At 41.2% G+C, this 15,559-nt stretch overlaps 1 protein-coding gene across 10 annotated transcripts in view; it reads right to left on the reverse strand.

The window, feature by feature from the left end:
• Nucleotides 1-15,559, reverse strand: part of ADD1 (adducin 1) — a 128,532-nt gene that overhangs the window by 22,355 nt on the left and 90,618 nt on the right. For 7 of the 10 annotated variants that reach the window (XM_077815905.1, XM_077815901.1, XM_077815908.1 and 4 more), the window contains exons 11-13: nt 15,323-15,424; nt 8,394-8,483; nt 7,415-7,507 (exon numbers count right to left, since the gene is read on the reverse strand). In XM_077815905.1, coding sequence (XP_077672031.1) covers nt 7,415-7,507; nt 8,394-8,483; nt 15,323-15,424 — 285 coding nt within the window. The remainder of the gene's footprint in view (nt 1-7,414; nt 7,508-8,393; nt 8,484-15,322; nt 15,425-15,559) is intronic. The other 3 variants (XM_077815906.1, XM_077815902.1, XM_077815910.1) reach the window with 1 other exon arrangement.

Genomic DNA, 15,559 nt, shown 5'->3' on the forward strand with positions numbered 1-15,559 from the left:
TTATGCAAGGTAACCTATTTCCCCTTGTTTTTTCCTACCCCCCCCCCCCGACGTTCTTGTTAAACCCTGGATTTGTGCTGGAAATGGCCCACCTTGATTATCATACACATTGAAAGGAGAGTGGTCACTTTAGATAAGCTATTACCAGCAGGAGAGTGGGTTTGTGTGTGTGTGGGGGGGGGGGGGGGTGAGAAAACCTGGATTTGTGCTGGAAATGGCCCAACTTGATTATCATACACATTGTAAGGAGAGTGATCACTTTAGATAAGCTATTACCAGCAGGAGAGTGGGGTGGGAGGAGGTATTTTTTCATGCTTTGTGTGTATATAAAAAGATCTTCTACACTTTCCACAGTATGCATCCGATGAAGTGAGCTGTAGCTCACGAAAGCTTATGCTCAAATAAATTGGTTAGTCTCTAAGGTACCACAAGTACTCCTTTTCTTTTTGCGAATACAGACTAACATGGCTGTTACTCTGAAACCTTCACTTGGACCATTATCTGATTTTAATATTATTTAATATTATTTTTAGCTATAATAGACTATAATAGCTATAGTAGGCTATAATAGAGTATTTGAGGGTTGTCTGACTCTACGTGTGACTGACTTGTGCATTAGGACTGCTTTCTTTACTATATTAACAACAAAACAGCAATGGGAGAGACTGGTAACCGTTAATGCAATTTCTTTCCACCCTTGAGAAGTCTGAGGGGTAAGTTTCTCCCACACAGAGGATGAACAAGAGAAATGTCCAACTCTGGATAATGCTATAATTCTTCCATAGGTCAGAAGTGACTGACTGTACAAAGTGCAAGCTGGTCTCCATATTGGAAGAGAAGGTTCAAGGTCTGGAACAACAGGTATCGACCCTGCATTGCACAAGAGAAACTGAAGATTTCCTGGACAGACGTCAGGATATGCTTCTACAGGCACAGTGTTCTGAAGATTCAGAGCAGGCTGCGCAGCAGGGACAGGAGGATGGTGAAGCAATTTGGCAGCATGTGACCTCCAGAAGAAAAAAGGGGAGCGTCCATGTACCAGCAACGCAGATACAGGTAAGTAACAGTTTTCATGTTCTCTCCACAGGTACTAATGCGGAAAGTGGACTAGATGATACATCTGAGGGAAGGGAACAGAAGGAGACTCCGCCGATTGGAAGGCATGAGATGCACTGTCCTAGGGTTGGGGGTTCCATGACCACCGCTCCCAAGAGAAGGAGGCGGTGGTCGTGGTCTCTCTCCTCAGGGGGACTGAGTCATCTATCTGCCGCCCCAACCGGGAAAACCAAGAAGTCTGCTGCTTGCCAGGAGCTAGAATTCACGATGTGTCGGAGAGATTGCCGAGACTCATCAAGCCCTCGGATCGTTACCCCTTCCTGCTTCTCCACGTGGGCACCAATGATACTGCCAAGAATGACCCTGAGCGGATCACTGAGGACTACGTGGCTCTGGGAAGAAGGATAAAGGAGTTTGAGGTGCAAGTGGTCTTCTCGTCCATCCTCCCCGTGGAAGGAAAAGGCCTGGGTAGAGACCGTTGAATTGTGGAAGTCAACGAATGGCTACGCAGGTGGTGTCGGAGAGAAGGCTTTGGATTCTTTGACCATGGGATGGTGTTCCAAGAAGGAGGAGTGCTAGGCGGAGACGGGCTCCACCTAACGAAGAGAGGGAAGAGCATCTTCGCGAGTAGGCTGGCTAACCTAGTGAGGAGGGCTTTAAACTAGGTTCACCGGGGGAAGGAGAGCAAAGCCCTGAGGTAAATGGGGAAGTGGGATACCGGGAGGAAGCACGAGCAGGAGCGCGCGAGAGGGCAGGGGTCCTGCCTCATACTGAGAAAGAGGGACGATCAGCGAGTTATCTCAAGTGCCTATACACAAATGCAAGAAGTCTGGGAAACAAGCAAGGAGAACTGGAAGTCCTAGCACAGTCAAGGAATTATGATGTGATTGGAATAACAGAGACTTGGTGGGATAACTCACATGACTGGAGTACTGTCATGGATGGATATAAACTGTTCAGGAAGGACAGGCAGGGCAGAAAAGGTGGGGGAGTTGCATTGTATGTAAGAGAGCAGTATGACTGCTCAGAGCTCTGGTATGAAACTGCAGAAAAACCTGAGTGTCTCTGGATTAAGTTTAGAAGTGTGAGCAACGAGGGTGATGTTGTGGTGGGAGTCTGCCATAGACCACCGGACCAGGGGGATGAGGTGGACGAGGCTTTCTTCCGCCAACTCACGGAAGTTACTAGATCGCAGGCCCTGGTTCTCATGGGAGACTTCAATCACCCTGATATCTGCTGGGAGAGCAATACAGCGGTGCACAGACGATCCAGGAAGTTTTTGGAAAGTGTAGGGGACAATTTCCTGGTGCAAGTGCTGGAGGAACCAACGAGGGGCAGACCTCTTCTTGACCTGCTGCTCACAAACCAGGAAGAATTAGTAGGGGAAGCTAAAGTGGATAGGAACCTGGGAGGCAGTGACCATGAGATGGTCGAGTTCAGGATCCTGACACAGGTAAGAAAGGAGAGCAGCAGAATATGGACCCTGGACTTCAGAAAAGCAAACTTTGACTCCCTCAGGGAACTGATGGGCAGGATCCCCTGGGAGAACAACATGAGGGGGAAAGGAGTCCAGGAGAGCTGGCTGTATTTTAAAGAATCCTTATTGAGGTTACAGGGACAAACCATCCCGATGTGTCGAAAGAATAGTAAATATGGCAGGCGACCAGCTTGGCTTAACAGTGAAATCCTTGCTGATCTTGAACACAAAAAAGAAGCTTACAAGAAGTGGAAGATTGGACAAATGACCAGGGAAGAGTATAAAAATATTGCTCGGGGATGCAGGAGTGAAATTACGAAGGCCAAATCACACCTGGAGTTGCAGCTAGCAAGAGATATTAAGAGTAACAAGAAGGGTTTCTTCAGGTATGTTAGCAACAAGAAGAAAGTCAAGGAAAATGTGGGCCCCTTACTGAATGAGGGAGGCAACCTAGTGACAGAGGATGTAGAAAAAGCTAATGTACTCAATGCTTTTTTTGCCTCTGTCTTCACGAACAAGGTCAGCTCCCAGACTACTGCACCGGGCAGCACAGCATGGGGAGGAGGTGACCAGCCCTCTGTGGAGAAAGAAGTGGTTCGGGACTATTTAGAAAAGCTGGACGACCACAAGTCCATGGGGCCGAATGCGCTGCATCCAAGAGTGCTAAAGGAGTTGGTGGATGTGACTGCAGAGCCATTGGCCATTATCTTTGAAAACTCATGGCGATTAGGGGAAGTCCCAGACGACTGGAAAAAGGCTAATGTCGTGCCCATCTTTAAAAAAGGGAAGAAGGAGGATCCTGGGAACTACAGGCCAGTCAGCCTCACCTCAGTCCCTGGAAAAATCATGGAGCAGGTCCTCAAGGAACCAATTCTGAAGCACTTAGAGGAGAGGAAAGTGATCAGGAACAGTCAGCATGGATTCACCAAGGCCTGACTAATCTAATTGCCTTCTATGTTGAGATAACTGGCTCTGTGGATGTGGGGAAAGCGGTGGACATGTTTTTCCTTGACTTTAGCAAAGCTTTAGACACGGTCTCCCACAGTATTCTTGCCAGCAAGTTAAAGAAGTATGGGACGGATGAATGGACTATAAGGTGGATAGAAAGCTGGCTAGATTGTCGGGCTCAACCGGTAGTGATCAAATGGCTCCATGTTTAGTTGGCAGCCGGTATCAAGTGGAGTGCCCCAAGGGTCGGTCCTGGGGCTGGTTTTGTTCAATATCTTCATAAATGATCTGGAGGATGGTGTGGATTGCACCCTCAGCAAGTTTGCAGATGACACTAAACTGGGAGGAGAAGTAGATACGCTGGAGGGTAGGGATAGGATACATAGGGCCCTAGACAAATTAGAGGATTGGGCCAAAAGAAATCTGATGAGGTTCAACAAGGACAAGTGCAGAGTCCTGCGCTTAGGACGGAAGAATCCAATGCACCGCTACAGACTAGGGACCGAATGGCTCGGCAGCAGTTCTGCAGAAAAGAACCTAGGGGTTACAGTGGACGAGAAGTTGGATAGGAGTCAACAGTGTGCCCTTGTTGCCAAGAAGGCCAATGGCATTTTGGGATGTATAAGTAGGGGCACTGCCAGCAGACTGAGGGACGTGATCGTTCCCCTCTATTCGACATTGGTGAGGTCTCATCTGGAGTACTGTGTTCAGTTTTGGGCCCCACACTACAAGAAGGATGTGGAAAAATTGGAAAGAGTCCAGCGGAGGGCAACAAAAATGATTAGGGGACTGGAACACATGACTTATGAGGAAGGGCTGAGGGAACTGGGATTGTTTAGTCTGTGGAAAAGAAGAATGAGGGAGGATTTGGTAGGTGCTTTCAACTACCTGAAAGGGGGTTCCAAAGAGGATGGATCTAGACTGTTCTCAGTGGTAGCAGATGAGAGAACGAGGAGTAATGGTCTCAAGTTGCAGTGGGGGAGGTTTAGGTTGGAAATTAGGAAAAACTTTTTCCACTAGGAGGGTGGTGAAACACTGGAATGCGTTACCTAGGGAGGTGGTGGAATCTCCTTCCTTAGATATTTTTAAGGTTAGGCTTGACAAAGCCCTGGCTGGGATGATTTAGTTGGGGATTGGTCCTGCTTTGAGCAGGGGGGTTGGACTAGATGACCTCCTGAGGTCCCTTCCAACCCTGATATTCTATGATTCTATACATTTCCTGTATAAAAATTCTGGTCAAAATGAACTCACTTTGTAAGCTTTCTACTGTATTTTGCTTTCATAAATGTAAATTGAGAACACATCTTAATCTTAGGGGTAAACATGAACAGTACTGGCACCTAATATGAGCATCTGTCTTCCCTTTATGAAGCGCATGAAATACGATAGATAACTGATAGCTTGAAAGCTTGTCTCTCTCACCAACAGAAGTTGGCCCAATAAAAGATATTACCTTACCCACTTTGTCTTGCTAACAGATAACTGACTCATTTAAAAGTTTAGGAAGATAATAATACACATTAACATGTTGTGCTTATATTGTGCTTTTTATCCAAAAGAACCAGGTCTCAAGGTGTTTAACAGCCAGAGGTCACCACTGAAATGCAGCCATTTATAGGGCAGAACATAGAATTTACTCAGCAAAAGCAAAGCTATGGAGCAGTTTTTAGGAAGAGACATGAATAGCTACTCCATTTCAAGAATAGGGAAATGGCCCATATCTTGTTAATTTTATTACATCACAGAATGTCAATGAAAAAAACCCACCCAAATTCCCTATTTGGTTAGGATTGCAGCAGAAACTTAGTTAATATGGTTCACGTCATTACAATTATGTGATGCATGAGGACCTTGTGATGGAACATGGCCAGAATTTCTCAGAGCATCAAAGCATTTGATGAGGCAAAATAGATAATTTATCGATGCAGCTCTAGGCAAGACTGGACTCAAATGATTACATACATATTTTGTATGTAACACTGGAATTTTCTCTCTTAAATGAATGTGTTACTAATTGATGTATATCCCAATGTTAATTATTTATTTATTTTAAATCCTATTCAGATAGCAATTTCTTGCTATTACTATATTTGAGTGCAAATTTCTAAGAAATTGAAAACAGAAGAATCTCTAGTGCTCCAATATAGAGGAGTTTCTATAGAATCCTAACAATGGAATTGATTTTAAAAAGTCTGATTGGTTGTGCATTATATTTCCCATAGGTTTTTTTGCTTTGAAAAAATCTTAAATGGAAAGGAAAATATATAATTTGTGTTTGGATTTTCAGCACAATCTACCTGTATCACTTGCTTACCCATCCCATCAATGCCATTTTTCACAATACAGTCATTCCTCACTCTTCAAAATATTCCTGTCCCAAATTCCCAATTCACATTTTATACAAAGATAATGAGGTAGGTGGTTACTACTCTGTGTCAAGATAGCTAATTTGACATCATTTCACTGTTAACCTAGGATTTTAATGACACCAATAAGAGGGGAAAAAACACTTCATTTGGATGGTTTTCCCTGACATTATATACTGTTAAAAACATATTACATACTTTTGCCCATACTTCTGGCCTCTGCTACCTTTAAATTCCTTGTAAAATATGTGTGAATACTTTCATTACAAGCATACTGCAATTATTCAAACACTTTATAAGAATTGAAATGAAATCTTGCATTTCACTGGTAAAAATTATTACTGTATATTGTGATGACACATTATTTAAAACCACCAATCCCCCTGCTGAAATTATGATAATTGAGCAAAGAAAATAGAAAAGTGAAGGACAGACACTTCTTTTGAAGTGTGTGCTTTTGGGTTTATATATTCTAGCCTTAAATCTGAAAAGAATAATTCATTACCCTTCCCTTTAGAATATGGATACCTTTTGAAAAGAACATGAGTCTTGGCCTGAAAACCAGCGTTTACCACGCTCACAATATTATGGTGTATGATATATCTACAATTCAGATTGGCTGATCACAGATGGCATGCTAAAAAAAGTCACAGGACTTGCAACAACTGTACATTTCAAATTGTTCTCAATTCTTGACAGGATAAAGATGGTGATGGAGAAAGGAGATTTGAGGCACAATTTATTTATCTTCCAGTTGATTTGAGAATTTGATGGAGGAGGTGAGGGACAGAGAAGAAAGGGAGTCATACATATCTACCTGCTGAAGTTCCATATTGAACTCCCACCAAAGAACTCCATCAAAGGGCAGACTGAAGAATTTCCATTGTGCAAATTACTCCAATTTTAATTAGCCTTCCAAGCAAACCCAAAACACATTTTAGATTTATCTTGTGCCTTAATTATACTGCATAAAATGCCATAGATATTGCTTATTCATAACCATTTGAGAATTAGTATATTTAGGACTCAGCCCTGTGGAGTGCTGAGCAGCTCCTGCATCTCAACTCTTATTTCAGGAATACAGAAGGAGGCATCTGGCATCCTTGCATCTTAGGAGCCTTAAAATTAGAAGATGGGTTTTTTGTTTTTTTTTTTTAAAACAGCTTGGTAAACCTTAGACCTGTGGTTATCTTTGGAATTACACTGACGCAATTGGGCTGAGACTAGGCTAGCTCAAAATGGATCTCAAATTAGGATTATTTAACACCGATGACATGCACAAACCAAACACCACATGCAGAACTCCTGATGAGCCCCTTAACTTCACACACATTTTCATATTATTCACCAGTTTGAATATATAAAAAGATGTTGAGTTTCTTCAAGAGGTACTTTAGAAGGGTAATTTAACAGCTTGTAGAATGGCACATACATAATTTGTACATCCATCTAGTCTTTCCATTAAAGCCAACTCTTTAGCTATTACAGGTAATAGGGCAGAGTAGGGAGAGGTAGAAGTGAAGGGTGAACAACAGTATTTAGAGCAGTATGACAGGGCAGTAAGTACCTTTCTAACAGAGAGAGATTTAGCGGGACTAAAGGCCTGCTCTGTGAGATCGAGCCCTTCAATAGTTTCCGTACAGTCTGACAGGGGAGCATCCTGCAACAGTAAATTGAGTAAACAGAGCAAACCAAGCCCAGGCTTTAACACATCAACCATGAGCATTATGTGACACTAGTTATAAACATGCAGAGAAACAGTAAGTGGTAGATAAAGTAGCAATGATAATGAACTGACATGCACACAAATATCACACCCAGACTGAAAAATGCTATGTTCATGATATGACTAGTCAAACTTCATAAAGTGCATCAGAAAATACTTATCTACTGCCAATTATATCACTCACATTTACCGAGATGTAAGTTTTTAAGTTACTAGTGTGTGCACTTGGCTGAGCAACTGTATAGACAGCACTTAAAACTCTTATTTTGAACAGTAATTCAAAGGAAGTCTATTTTCTTAGTGCACCAAATACAGTATTTTTAGCTTAATGATTTTATTGTTGATGCACAAAACCAATAGTTTCCTTTTATTTTTTAATTGATCTCCAAATAAATGACTGTCCAGTTATCAGAATATATTCAATACACACTATTACACAACATTGACTCTGCTGTTTCCAATATCTTATATTTTAAAAGTACAATAACTTGAAAAATATCCAAGTTGTCACAAAGCCTGACTAGTTTTGAGCAGGATTCTAACCCATATAAATAGCCTTTTCAAATTTTCATGCACTACATTTAGAAATAAATCAAGGAGCATCTCTCACAGACATGCTTCAGCTGCACTACTAAAGCCTCTTACATTTCTGACCCTGAGCACTCTCACAAAGACAATGGTGTGTTATCTCTAACACTTACCTTATAAATAGTTACTCTCTGCCAATTAAAGAATAATGTTATAGTGACATATTAGGTGAAAGTAGAGGACACCAGACATTAACTTCAAGATTATGTTTTATGGCACTCTGTGTTCTCACCTGTACAAGACTCCTGTCCACTACTACCCCACAAAGAACCTGTGACTGAGGACCAGCGGTTTTAATATCCTGTAAGTTTTGCTCCCGGATCTGTGAAGAAAACAGCAAGATAAATACATGTGAACAGTAGACAAACCCATTTTATCCACTCAGTTGGGAGGGCCGGGGGGGAAGGGGGAAGAGACAAACCAAACCAAACCCTTTTTTGGTTAGGTTTTAGGACAGGTCCTGAGTTGGTATAAATTATCAGAGCTCCATGGATGTCAATGGGGCTGTGACAGTTTACACTAGCTGAAGATGTACCCCCAGGATTCTATTTGATATAGATTATTTCTTACATGCCAATCAGTTTGGTATCCAGGTACCACAGCATTTGCTTTCCTTTTACATTGTAAAAGTAGATTGATCAGGTAGCAGAGAAAGCCACTTCAGAGGGACATCAGAACATTCCAGATCAGTCTTTTACCATGTTCAACCTTTTAGCATCCACAAATTCCACAACCACACTCCCACAGAGAGTAATTCCAAAACCAACAGGAAGTGCTACTAAAATAGAATAATAGAAATGTAGAGCCGGAAGGGACCTTGAGAGGTCATCTTGTCCAGCTGAGGCAGAACCAAGTAAACCTTGACCATCTCCTGACTGGTGTTCGTCTAACCCGGTGGTTCTTATCCCGGGGTGCAAGATGCCCTTTCTGGGGGTGCCAGATTTTTTTTAAGAAGGTAAATCATCGAAAACACAAATTAAGCACAGGCATGTTTAATCAAATCTATGTATTTATTAACATTATACATTTTAAACGATGACTGTAATACACAAACAAATAATACATCTAGGTTTAAAGAACTGACCTACTTCCACGATTTTTGATAAGGGGTGTGAGAACATATTTTGAGAACCAAAGGAGTGCAGGCTGCAGTAAAGGTTAAGAACCACTGATCTGTTCTTAAAATCCTCCAGTGACGGGGAATACGCAACCTTACTTGGAAGCCTAAAGCAGGGCTTAACTAACCTTTGTAGCTCGAAAGTATGTGTGCATGAACACTAAAAAAAAATAAAAAAATCTAACCTAAATCTCCCTCGCTGCAGATTAAGCCCATTACATCTTGTCCTATATTCAGTGGACATGAAAGACAACTGATCACCATCCTCTTTATAATGGCCAGTAACACGTTGGAAGACTTATTAGCTCCTTCCTCAATCTTCTTTTCTCTAGACTAAACATTTCCTCGTATGTCAGGTTTTTTAAACCTTTCATCATTTTTGTTGCTCTCCTCTAAACTCTCTCCAAGTTATCCACCTTTCCTAAAGCGTGGTGCCCAGAAGTGGACACACTACTCTGGCTGAGGCCTCACAGAGGCTGAGTAGACCGGGATAACTACCTTCCATGTCTTATATACAACATTCCTTTAATATTAATACCCCAGATTGATATTAGCCTTTTTCGCAACTGCATCACATTGACTCATTCAATTTCTGATCTATTATCATCCCCAGATCCTTTTCTGATGTACTAATACTTAGCCAGTTATTTCCCATTTGTAGTTGTGAATTTCATTTTTCCTTCCCAGATGTAGTACTTTACACTTGTCCCCACTGAATTTCATCTTGTTGATTTCAGAGCAGTTCTAAAATTTGTCAAGGTTGTTTTGAATTTTGATACTGTCTTTCAAAGTGCTTGCGGCCAGTCCCAGTTTGGTGCTATCTACAAATTCCGTAAACACGCTCTCCACTCCACTTTTCAAGTCATTAATGGAAATATTGACCAGTATCAGACCCAGAACAAACCCCTGCTGGATCCCACTAGAGATGTTTTCCCCACCCATTTGACTGCAAACCATTGATAACTACTCTTTGGTCTTTCAAGCAGTTTTGAACTTACCTGATAGTAATTTAATCTAGACCACATTTCCCAAATTTGCTTATGAGAATGTTGTGGGATTACGTCAAAAGTGTTACTAAAATCAAGATACATCACATCTATAGTTTTCCCCCATCCAATAGGCTAGTAACCCTGTCAAAGAAGGAAATTAGATTGGTTTGGCATGATTTGTTCTTGACAAATCCATGTGGCTATTACTTATAATTCTACTAACCTCTAGATACTTACAAATTGATTATTTAATAACAATACTCTTTACCACCTCAATTTACCATCCAAACTTTGACAGTGGTGGCGATACTTTTGAAGTGGATGCTAATGAGTACATTTGTTTGAGAATGCAAAATACCTCATTTGCATGTGCACAAATGGATATTTTTGAATGCAAAAATCAGTTAACTGCATAAAGAAGTATACATCTGTGTATCTAAACACAAATGTTCTCTTTTATGTCTTCAATGTTTGCAAACTCTTTCCTCATTCCACAATGTGGGAATAGAAATAAAGTAATTCCTGAACCTGGATGTCTTGAGAGGGCAATGAAACCATAATTGCTGACCCAGCATGCAACATTTCAAAGTAGTTTGGAGCGCTGTTTCTAAAGCTGCAGAAGAGGATGCATTTAGAGGGATTCACTTGTGGCTGCATGGATGGAAAAGGGCTATTCATCTTAAAATTATGTTGTAAACAAACGAAGCTACCCATCTTACTATCAAACACCTAAGATTATTAAAACTGAAAAAATTAAAAATCTTATTCCCACGACTCTATTTATACTCTGGGTTTACTCCTTGTGTTTATCTTGACTGGGGCAATGAAAACCCCTGAAATCAGTTTTATTTCTGTTTTTGGTTGGTTTCACTTTCAGGCTTTTAGCACCACAGTGGAAATGTTTATTTAACAACTGTTTTCCACTTCTACTGATCTTAGGTTTTATAAAAAAATTTTTTATAAAAAAATAAATTTAAACCAAGTTTAAGTTGACAGTTTCCTCGTGACAGTTTTTGCAAAAAGGTAAGAATGAGTCTTATTCAACATACCCTTTCTATTGTCAGTTGCAAGTTTATTAGCAATTTTATTTCTCCAAATATATTTTATAGTGGAAAGCAAGAAGCTAGAATATAATTTGTTTGGCACCGGACATCTAGTTACTTGAACTTTGTGTTGACAGTTCTTTGTATTATTTAGTAGAACGGGAACCATTACAGAGCAGATACTTCAAAAGAGCCAGGGATATTTGGAGCTCCTTAAATAAAGTTTTGTCTGTGCGATCTAGTCTACATCTGACCTTTACCTCTGTCTGAAATACTGCTCCCAAAACCAGGCTTTCCATAAATTATTTGTTTTGGACAAGACAAACAAATCTACCATCTATGTTGCTACACAAAAATGTTTATTATTGTTCTTAAAGTACAATTTTTTGATGACTAGATTGCAGCCAAATACCAAACCCAATAAAATCCATGCAGCTCCCACAGGAAGAGCACATTATAAAAACTGGAAAGGCAAGTATGTGAAGGACTCTACAGGATAAGTTCAGCTATCATTTAACAAGCCCAGGGCTTTCAAAAGAAGGCATGTTCACACAGAAAACAACATACCATCAATGTGAGTAACTCAACATAACAAGGATCAACATCTGCCTACTGCAACCTTTCACATGTGTAGATTTCAGTTTCAAGATCTTTGCCTTTTGGATTGGTTAAATTGCACTGAACTTTCCATATTAAACAGTGACCATTTCACAACACCGCTGGGACAAAGATGATGGCTCTATCCTTAACCTTAAAACAGACAGACTCTCCCGTAGCACTAAACAGTGCTCATGCCAGCAACCTTTTAAAAGATTTTACCTGCACAAACTTCTCTTTTTCCGATAGTGGCATCAACTAACAGCACCAGCAGCAGCAATCGGAGGCAAGTTAGGCCATTACTAATTTTAGCTAACAGGTTGCCAACACATGGCTTATACTTTTGCAAGAATGGAAGCTAAATAAGATGATCCAACTACTTCCTGACAGAAGATCAGTGGTAACATCTAAAGTTAATTTCACACAGACTGGAATTCAAACCACTGAACCACTTTAAAATGGTTAATATCTGGCTCAACAGATCTGGGAAGTGGGGGGGAACCACACCTTGCCTAATCACAGCCCAATTATAAAGCAACGTCCATAGACTGGTGGATCCATATTTCTGTGCTTTAATTTTAAATTGACAAAGGTTTGGAAATATTTTGCAAAGAATTTTAATTAGGAGTAGAAGCCATTTTAGAATACAAATTTAGCTAATCCCATCCCTAAAATCTAAATAAAAATCCCTCAAAATAAAAAAATCACAGCACTACCATGATGATTGATCATTTCCCCTGACTCTTTCTGTCTTGTCTATTTAAATTGTGAACTCTTCAGGGCAGGGACCGTACACTGCTTAGCTCAAGTTCTTGGTTCACCCTCAGGCCCTATCACAATTAACAATAATCAGCCACATCATGTATGTGGCTCAATTCTGGACCCTACCTCCTGAAAAAGTCTGCCTGGAATTGTATAACGTAATATCAGACATAGAAGCTGGCCAAGCAGTAATAAGTAAGGCTCCGTGTTTGTCACGGAGGTCACGGATTCTGTGACTTTCCGTGACTTCTGCACAGGCTGGTGCACCTGGCCTGGGGGTTGCCAGAGCAGTTAATGCAGCCCCTATGCCAGGCGCACTGGCCGCTGCTGCGACAGTCTCGGGCCCTTCCGCCCCCCAGCAGCAGGAGTATGGGTGGATTCAGGGCTGGGGGTGTGGGGTGGTGCTTACCGTGGGGGGGTGGGGGTGGGTGTATCCCTGGAAGGGAGACAGCAACTCCCCTCCCTCAGCTCCTAGCTCCATGTGCTGCTGCTGTCACCGCCCTGAGGCGCCGCCCCTGTGGTTCCCACTGGCCACGGTTCCCAGCCAATGGGAGCTGAAGAACCAGGGCTTGGGGTGGGGCAGGGCGTAGCGGAGGCAGCACATAGAGCTAGGAGCTGGGGTTGCCACTTCCCTGGAGCCGGGTAGGGAGCCTGCCCTAGCCGCCGCACCTCCCTCCCCCCCGCCAACCGAGCAATGCTGGCTATTCCTTATAACCCTATTCTAACTCCAGGTGTTTACACACCAATTGTTTAATAAATTATTCCAGTATCTTTCCAGGTATTGAAGTTAGGCTGATTAGTTTATAATTCCCCATAGCCTCTTTTTCTCCCTTCTTAAAGATAGGTACTACGTTTGCCCTTCTCCAGTCCTCTGGGAACCCACCCATCCTCCAGGAGTTCTCAAAGATAATTGCTAATGGTTCCAAGCTGGCTTCAGCTAGTTAAATAAGTAACCTGGGATGAATTTAATCAGATCCTATCAGCTTGAACACATCTAACTTATTTAAATATTCTTTAACCTTTCCCTATTTTGGCTTGCATTCCTCCCCCTCTTGTTCTTAATATTAACTGTACTGAGCATCTAGCTACCATGAATTTTTTTTTTTTACTAAAGACTGAAGCAAACAGGAATTAAAGACCTCATTTTTCTTGATGTCATAAGTTATTAGCTCTCCTTCCCCAATGAGTAGAAGAGACACACACTGTTTCATCTTTCTCTTGCTCCTAGTGTATTTAAAGAACGTCTTCTTAATTGCCTTTTATGTCCCTTTCTAGTTGTACCTCATTTTGTGCCTTAGCCTTTCTGATCTTGTTCCTACATGCTGTGCTATACTTTTGTACTCCTCATCAATTTGTCCATGTTTCCATGTTGTGTAGGATTCCTTTTTGGATTTTCCAGTCATTAAAGAGTTCCTGGTGGAGCAATATTAGATTCTTATTATCCTTCCTATCTTTCCTTCACATTGGAACAGTTTGCAGTTGCACGTTTAATATTGTCTCCTTGAGAAACTGCCAGCTCTCCTGAACTCCTTTTTCTATTAGATTTTCTTCTCATGGGACCTTACCTACCATTTATCTGAATTTGTTGAAGTCTGCCTTTTTTAAAGTCCCCTGTCCTTATTCTGCTGCTCTCACTCTTTTCTTTCTTTAGAACTATGAAATGATAACTTTCACCCAAATTGCCTTCCACCTTCAGATTCGCAGCCAATTCCTACCTATTGGTCAGAATCAAGTCTAAAATGTCTAGCTCCCTGGTTAATTCCTTTCTGGAACAAAAAGTTGTTCCCCAATGCATTCCAAGAACTTATTGGAAAGTTTATTTTTTGCCATATTACTCTTTCAACAGATGTCAGGGTACTTACAGTCTCCCATTAGTACCAGGTTTTGTATTTTGGATATTTTTGTTATTTGTTCTAGAAATGCCTCATCCACTTCCTCTTTCTGATCTGGTGGTCTATGGTGGACCATTACCAGAATGTCACCCGTATTTTTAACCCCCTTTATCTTAACCGAGAAGCTTTCAGCTTGTCTGCCTCCCACCTCCTTCTGGACTACAGAACAAGCTTATATATTCTTGATGTATAATGCAAAGCCTCCTCCCTTTTCACCCTGCCTGTCCTTCCTGATCAAGCTATACCCCTCTATACCAATATTCCAGTCATAACTTATCACACCAAGTTCCTGTGATGCCAATTAAGTCATAATTTAGCTTATGTACTAATATTTCCTGTTCATTCCCCATACTTCTTACATCTGAGTACAGACATCTATGGATGTTGGGCAGATTCCCCCTCTAATTTCTCTCTTGTAATTTTCCATGTCCTCCCACCCCCCAACATCTAACCCTGTGGTATTGTCACTTTTTTTTTTTTTTAATATATATACTTACCTGTGGGCTTTTATCACATGCCCCCTTTGAACCTAGTTTAAAGCCCTCATTGGGTCAAAAGGAGCAGGTGACAAATGATTACTGAGCTTAGTTCAAGAATATATAGCAACTGTTTCTGCCTCTAGTTATCATGGAGAGGACAATGCAGAAGCCATGCTTTTGATTTCTGCAAGACCTCATCACAACAAAATTATTAGCTATTTACAAGTATGCAATTTAAACAAAAGTGATGGCAAATTAAATTATTTAACAACAGTTACAAACCTTGTTCCTCATTTCTTGGACCTCCTTTGGGTTAGTGTTCAATGGAACAAACAGGTTAGGGACAGCAGAGGTGGAAGTTCTATGTCCATCCTCTTTAGTCCACTGCAATGCCAAGAACAGTTCAATAGTCAGAATTGCTGTAATGGCAAGGAACATTAATAGCAGCAAATTTATGCAACAATTGATCATGCGTTATATATAAATGCAGAAAACTGAATCAATGGTTACATTCTATTC

The sequence above is a fragment of the Eretmochelys imbricata genome, chromosome 4 (genome assembly GCF_965152235.1).
Source record: "Eretmochelys imbricata isolate rEreImb1 chromosome 4, rEreImb1.hap1, whole genome shotgun sequence".
In the NCBI taxonomy this organism is placed as follows: Eukaryota; Metazoa; Chordata; order Testudines; family Cheloniidae; genus Eretmochelys; species Eretmochelys imbricata.